At 41.6% G+C, this 6960-nt stretch overlaps 1 protein-coding gene across 1 annotated transcript; it reads right to left on the bottom strand.

Annotated features, from left to right (window-relative positions):
* Positions 1–5259: 5259 nt before the first annotated feature.
* LOC148579456 (uncharacterized) lies at positions 5260–5727 on the bottom strand. Its single transcript, XM_088490259.1, has one exon. It carries the CDS (start codon positions 5725–5727, stop codon positions 5260–5262), a length of 468 nt encoding a protein of 155 aa, XP_088346385.1.
* Between the last annotated feature and the right edge of the window lie 1233 nt (positions 5728–6960).

Genomic DNA, 6960 nt, shown 5'->3' with positions numbered 1-6960 from the left:
CTTTAAAAGTTACTTTCTTTTTTCCTTTTCAGGATGGCCACCAAGAAGGGTAAAGAGAAAGCTACTCCCAAATCACTGGTAAGGAAAGGAACAAAAAGAGCCCCAGCTGAGGAACCACATCCCCCATCCACTTGCACATCTTAGCATGCACCGAGGACGGTGCAATCTTTAAGTGTGGGGAGGTCGATACCGATCTCCGTGGGTTAGTACCTTCCTGTCTCAACACCAATGTTTAATTTTTCTTTGTTAAATTAGTTGTTGCATTTGCATGTTTAATTGCATGTTTGTTTGATTTTATGCATTTAGTTACTACTTGGTTAAAGTAATAAATTTCTTTTTAGGACTCTATTTTTGAAAATTTTCACTAATTTAAATTGAAAAATTTTTATGTTAAAATTTGTTTGAAGTTGTATTTGGAACATGGTTTTTGAGCCAAAGAACACACAACCTGTGAGATTTTGAGCTTATTTACATAGTTACATTATTTAACCATAAATTTTTATTCTTGTGTGTTTTCTCCCTTGTAATTGCAATCTTTGCTTTGTTCCATTCTATATATCCATTATTTAGTGTATTTACATGCTTGCATATGATTGAGGCCATTACTTGTTTTAGCTCACTTCTCCCAAATAAGCCTACCCTTTTATGTCATCCTTATTAGCCACTTTGAACTTTTTAACCCCTTCTGTTTTATAACCACATTACTAGCCTTAAGCAGAAAAATAAATTAAAAATCTCAAGTTGAATCATTGGTTAGCTTAAGATAGATATTGTGTATAATTTAAGTATGAGGAATTTTATGGGAACATAGGGATGATAGAGAAAAAAAAGAAAAATTAAATTGAATAAGTTATTTGAAAATTTGGGAAGCATGCTCATGTGAAATCAAAATAATTAAATTACCAAGTGCATTGAAAAAAAAATATTTTAAGTGATTAAATAAGGGGATACAAAAATTTCCCCAATGCAAAATAAAAAGAATCAATGCACATGGAACAAAATTCAAAAATTAAATTTGGTACATGAGCATGTAATACAAAAGTGGAAAAATTTGGGTAGCTAGGTAAAGCATTTTAAATTATATAAAGTATGTATATGTTAGGTGAGATCTTAGACTAATCAAGGATTCACTTTGTTAGCTCACTTAGCCTTATATATATATATATATATATATATATATATATCCTTACCTTTACCTCATCCCCATTACAACCCTAAAAAGACCTCATGATGTTTGCATTGGTACGTTAAATATTTGTTGATTGGTTAGATGAAGAACAAAGTTTAGAAAGCATGATTAGAGAAGAGTAGAGTGAATTACTCTATACACTTGAGAGACTAGAGTGATATACACTACGAGTGAGGGTTTAGTGCTTGATTCTATGTTCCCTGCTTTTATGAGCTATCTTCTCACAAGTTTACTTGTCTTTTATTATATGATTTGAATTAGTGGAATTTGAATTATTTTTGTCTTGAAAGATTTATTTACTTTTAACCAAGTAGGTAGAAACATCTTAGCATGTAGTTGCATTCATATAGATAGGTTGCATTTCATACATTTTACCATTCCTCTACTCCTTTATATCTTCTCTTGAGCATAGCATGAGGACATGCTAATGTTTAAGTGTGGGGAGGTTGATAAACCACTATTTTATGGTTTATCTTATACTCAATTGAGTGGTTTTTATCAACTCTTTACTCACTTATTCATACAATTCGCATGTTTTATATTTTCCTTCCTGATTTTGTGCTATGATTGAAAACATGCTTCTTTGACCTTAATTTTATTAATATTAATTCTCCCTTTATACCATTCGATGCCTTGATATGTGTGTTAAGTATTTTCAGAGATTATAGGGCAGGAATGGCTTGGAGGATGGAAAGGAAGCATGCAAAAGTGGAAGGAATACAAGAAGTTGAAGGAACTGCAAAGCTATCAGCCTGACCCTCTCGCACTAAAACGGTCAAAACTTGAGCTACAGAGGTCCAAACGACGCGGTTCCAGTTGCGTTGGAAAGCTAAAGTCCGGGGCTTAGATTTGATATATAATATATCATAGTTGCCCTAACGCTAGGTGATGCGAACGCATGCTCCACGCGGACGCGTCGCAGTGACGAAAATCAGCGTGGCAGATTTCTTCTCCAGCGATTTCTGGGCTGTTTTCGACCCAGTTTTCAGCTCAGAAAACACATATTAGAGGCTATAAAGTGGGAGAATGCATCCATTCATGGGGAGGCCTTCTATTATTCACTTTTTCATAATTTAGATGTAGTTTTCAGAGAGAGAGGTTCTCTCCTCTCTCTCTTAGGATTTAGGATTAGGATTCCTCTTAAAGGATTTATGATTTCAACCCTTTATCAGGTTCAATATTCCTTTTATATTTTTATTTATTTATTCTAATGCTTTTATTCGTATCTGACTTATGTTACCAATTTGGCTTCTGAACTCTTTATGTTTAAATTGATTTTCTTCTATTAATGCAATTGAGGTATTTCAGATTTATGACTTTTTATTTAGCTTTTTATATTCTTGACTTTAATTGATTAACTGGAGACTCTTGAGTTATCAAACTTATCGTGATTGATAATTGTTATCTTTGCTAATTGACTTGAATTCTACTAAATCTAGTCCTTTCTTAGGGATTGACTAGGACTTGAGGATCACACTAATTAGTCCACTTGACTTTCCTTTGCTTTAGTAAAGATTAACTAAGTGGGATCAAACTCAATTCTCATCACCACCGATAAGGATAACTAGGATAGGACTTCCGAATTTTCATACCTTGCCAAGAGTTTATTTTATAATCATTTATTTGTTTTTCTTATCATTTAAATTACCTGTGCCTTACTTTCAAAACCCCCGATTTACAAGACTCATAACCAATAATAAGAACATACCTCCCTGCAATTCCTTGAGAAGATGACCCGAGGTTTAAATACTTCGGTTATCAATTTATTTAGGAGTTTGTTACTTGTGACAACCAAAATGTTTGTAAGAAAGGGATTCCTTGCCGGTTTAGAAGCTATACTTGCAACGAGGATTTATTTTGTGAGATGTAGCTTAAGTTGTGGTCGTTTTAGTGCGAGAGGGTCAGGTTGACAGCTTTGCAGTTCCTTCAACTTCTTGTATTCCTTCCACTTTTGCATGCTTCCTTTCCATCCTCTAAGCCATTCCTGCCCTGTAATCTCTAAAATCACTTAACACACATATCAAGGCATCGAATGGTAATAAGAGAAGATTAAACATATCAAAATTAAGACCAAAGAAGCATGTTTTCAATCATAGCACAAAATCAGGAAGGAAAACGTAAACTCATACAAATCATATGAATAAGTGTATGAAAGATTGATAAAATCCACTCAATTGAGCACAAGATAAACCATAAAATAGTGGTTTATCAGTCTGCTCTTGCATTTCATTCCCTGGGAACGTGCTGTATGGTTATTCGATCGAATTCTTCTTTTAGCTTATTTACCTTGGTGAGGTATTGTTGGAGTAAGGGGTCTCGTGTTTGGTAGTCTCCGTTGACTTGGGAGCTGACTACCTGTGATTCGCTGCATATCTCTAAGACTTTTGCCCCGACCTCTTTGGCTAGAGTTAAGCCGGCTAAGAGAGCCTCGTATTCTGCTTGGTTTTTGGAGACAGGGAACTCGTACCGAACAGATTGTTCGATTACGACCCTATTTTGGCTTTCGAGTATCACTTTGGCTCTGCCAGAGGTAATGTTGGATGAGTCATCTACGTGTAGCTTCCAGGTTTTGGTGGTGGGATTTCCTGGTGTCATCTCGGCGATGAAATCTGCCAGGGCCTGTGCTTTGATCCCGGTCCGGGTTCGAATATTATTTGGAATTGGGATAGTTCGATGGACCATGCTAGCATTCGTCCCGCTAGGTCGGGCTTCTGCAGTACTTATCTGACCGCTTAGTTGGTTTAGACTGTAGTGGGGTTTGCCTGGAAGTATTGGCGAAGGCGTCGGGAAGCTGTGAGGAGCGCGAAGGCGAGCTTCTCGAGGCGGGAGTAGCGTGATTCTGTGTCTTGGAAGACTTTGCTTACAAAGTAGATAGGTCACTGGGCCTTGTTTTCGCCTTCTCGGACCAGTGCCGCGGCTAGTGCTCCTTCTATTATGGATAGGTATAGATAGAGGACCTCCCCTGTTTGGGGTTTGGCGAGAACGGGGGGTTCCGCTAGTACTGCTTTGAAGTGTTGGAATGCCTTTTCGCATTCTGTATCCCATTTGAAGGGGGTTCCTTTCTTCATAAGTTTAAAGAAGGGGATCGCCTTCTGGGCCAACGCGCCGAGAAAACGAGATAGGGTGGTCAGCCGGCCAGTCAGTTTCTGGATGTCTTTGAGGTTTTTTGGACTTGCCATTTCGAGTATGGCTTTACAGTTTTCGGGGTTTGCCTCTACCCCGTGTTGTGTGATCATGAACCTTAAGAATTTCTCTGCTTCCGTCCCGAATGCACATTTTGTCGGGTTGAGGCGCATTTGGTGCCTCCTCAGAGTATCCATTACGAGCTTGAGGTCGCTAATGAGTTGTTCGCCGGATTCGGTCTTCACGAGCATGTTGTTTATGTAAACTTCTAGCTTGTTCTTGGATAGGCATTGGAAAATTTGGTTGATGAGCCTTTGGTAAGTGGCTCCGGTGTTTTTAAGGCCAAAGGGCATGATTGTGTAGCAGTACGTGCCGTTGGGAGTGATGAAGGCCGTTTTCTCTTCGTCAGGTCGATGCATGGGTATCTGATTGTACCCGGAATACGCATCCATGAAGCTGAGATATTGGTGGCCGGTTGCGGCGTCTACCAGCCCGTCAATATTTGGTAGGGGGAAGGCGTCTTTTGGATAGGCTTTATTTATGTCCGTGTAGTCGATGCACATCGGCCATTTCCTATTTGCTTTTTTTACTAGCACGCCGTTAGCCAGCCAGGTCGTATAAGGCAGTTCCTTGATAAAGCTCGCTTTGAGGAGGGCTTTAACCTGTTTGTTGACCTCGGCTGCTCGGTCGGGGGATATTTTCCGTCTCCTCTGTGCCACAGGTTTAGCCTTGGGATCTACGGCTAGTCGGTGAGATATTAGGTTGGGGTCTATTCCTGGCATGTCGGCGGGTGTGAATGCGAACAAGTCTCTATGCCTTAGGAGGCGTGAGAGATCTTCTTTAAGATCGTACGGGAGGTTCCTATTGATGAAAGTGTACTCTTCTTTGGCTTGCCCTATTTGTAGTTTTTCCATGTCTCCTTCTGGTTTCGGCCTGGGTTATCCATCTTATCGGGCATCCAGGTCGGCTAAGAATATGCCAGCCACATCGCGGGATCTTTTTCGCAAGGCTAGGCTGGCGTTGTCGCATTCTACTGCGATTTCCCGATCTCCGTGGATGGTTTCGATGGAGCCATCTTCTGCTGTGAACTTCATGAGAAGGTATTTAGTGAAGATGACGGCGGAGAGGTCGTTGATTGTTTTTCTTTCGAGGATGACGTTGTAGGCGGTGGAGTCTTTGAGGACCACGAACTCGGATAGGATTGTCTTCCTTTGGTTTCCCGTCCCTATGGTGAGGGGAAGGACGATGAAACCGTCTGGTTTGAGGAAGTTGTCTCCGAGTCCAGTGAGTTCGTTGCGGTCTGTTTGTAGATTGTCATTGCGGAGGCCAAGCTTGTCGAAGGCTCCTCTGAAATGGATGTTAGAGTTTGCTCCTGTATCCACCAGTATTCTTCTGACTAGCCCGGTTTCGATCATTGCCGAGATGACGAAGGGGGCGTCTTCCGCCGAGGTTCCATATTGGCAGTCCTCGGGGGAGAATGTTATCGCCTTACCGGTGGTGGCGGTCGAGGTTTGGTTTCTGACTGCCAGGACATTGAGATCCTTCTTGAGTACTGATTTTGATTTACCTGGGGTGTCTTTGCCTCTGATGGTGTTTACGATTATGGTCGAGTCTGTCTTTGGGCTTTCCCTGGGGGCTTATCTCTGCGTCCTCGGGTTGCGTCCTTCTCTCTCTGGTGATCTGTCTCTTTCTGCATGTTTTGGTTCCCTAATAATTTTGGCAAACTCAGGGAGCTTGCCGTCTCTTATTGCTTGTTTGGGAGCATCTTTTAAGTCAAAATAGTCTTGTGTCCCATGTCCGTAACCTCGGTGGTAGTCGCAGTATAGGGTTTTGTTGCCGCCGGTTCTTTCCTTGAGTTGTCGGGCCTTCGGGAGGATACCTCAGTTTACTATTTGGTCGTATATTTCGATGATCGGGGCCGTCAGGGGCGTGTAGTTAGAGAATTTTCCGACTCTAGGAGGTCGGTTTATGTTTGCTGGTTTGGGATATTCCTTTTGGTTTTCTCTTGATGGGGGGTTATGTCGAGGTGCAGTGTTGCCGTGCTGTGTGTTGCCGTGCTGCCGTTTATTGGCAGCTACGACTTGGCTTACCTTTTTGTCGTTTATGTACTCCTTTTTGACCCCCTGGATCTCGTGCATGATCCAAACCGGTTTGGTGGTGAGGTATTTTCGGAAGTCTTCATTCATGAGTCCGTTGGTCAGGCAAAGGCTTGTGACTAAGTCCGTGAGTCCGTCGACTGTCAAGCACTCGTCGTTGAATCGGTCAAGGTATTTTCTCATGGATTTGTCCTGTCTCTGGGTAACTCCCAATAAGCTGATGGGATGCTTGGCTTTGGTAATTCTGGTGGTGAATTGGGCCATGAATTTCCGCGAGATATCGTGGAAGCCAGTTATGGATCCATTGGGAAGGGCGTTAAATCATTTAATCGCGAGTCCGGCTAGGGTTATTGGGAAGGCCCTGCATCGAACCGTGTCGGAGGCCCCTTCTAGGTTCATTTTGGCCTCGAAGGCCGTTAGGTGTTTCTAGGGGTCCTTGGTTCTGTCGTACTTCATGTCTGTGGGTTTGTCAAAATCCTTGGGGAGTTTTGCTTTCAGGATTCTTTCAGTAAAGGGAGTAGCTCCCATGATTACGTGGTCGTTTCTTGTGCG

The sequence above is a fragment of the Arachis ipaensis genome, chromosome B10 (genome assembly GCF_059453495.1).
Source record: "Arachis ipaensis isolate K30076 ecotype BB chromosome B10, ASM5945349v1, whole genome shotgun sequence".
NCBI lineage: Eukaryota > Viridiplantae > Streptophyta > Magnoliopsida > Fabales > Fabaceae > Arachis > Arachis ipaensis.
The sequence above is the reverse complement of the archived record's forward strand: the minus strand, read 5'-3'. Positions and strand labels throughout refer to the sequence as shown.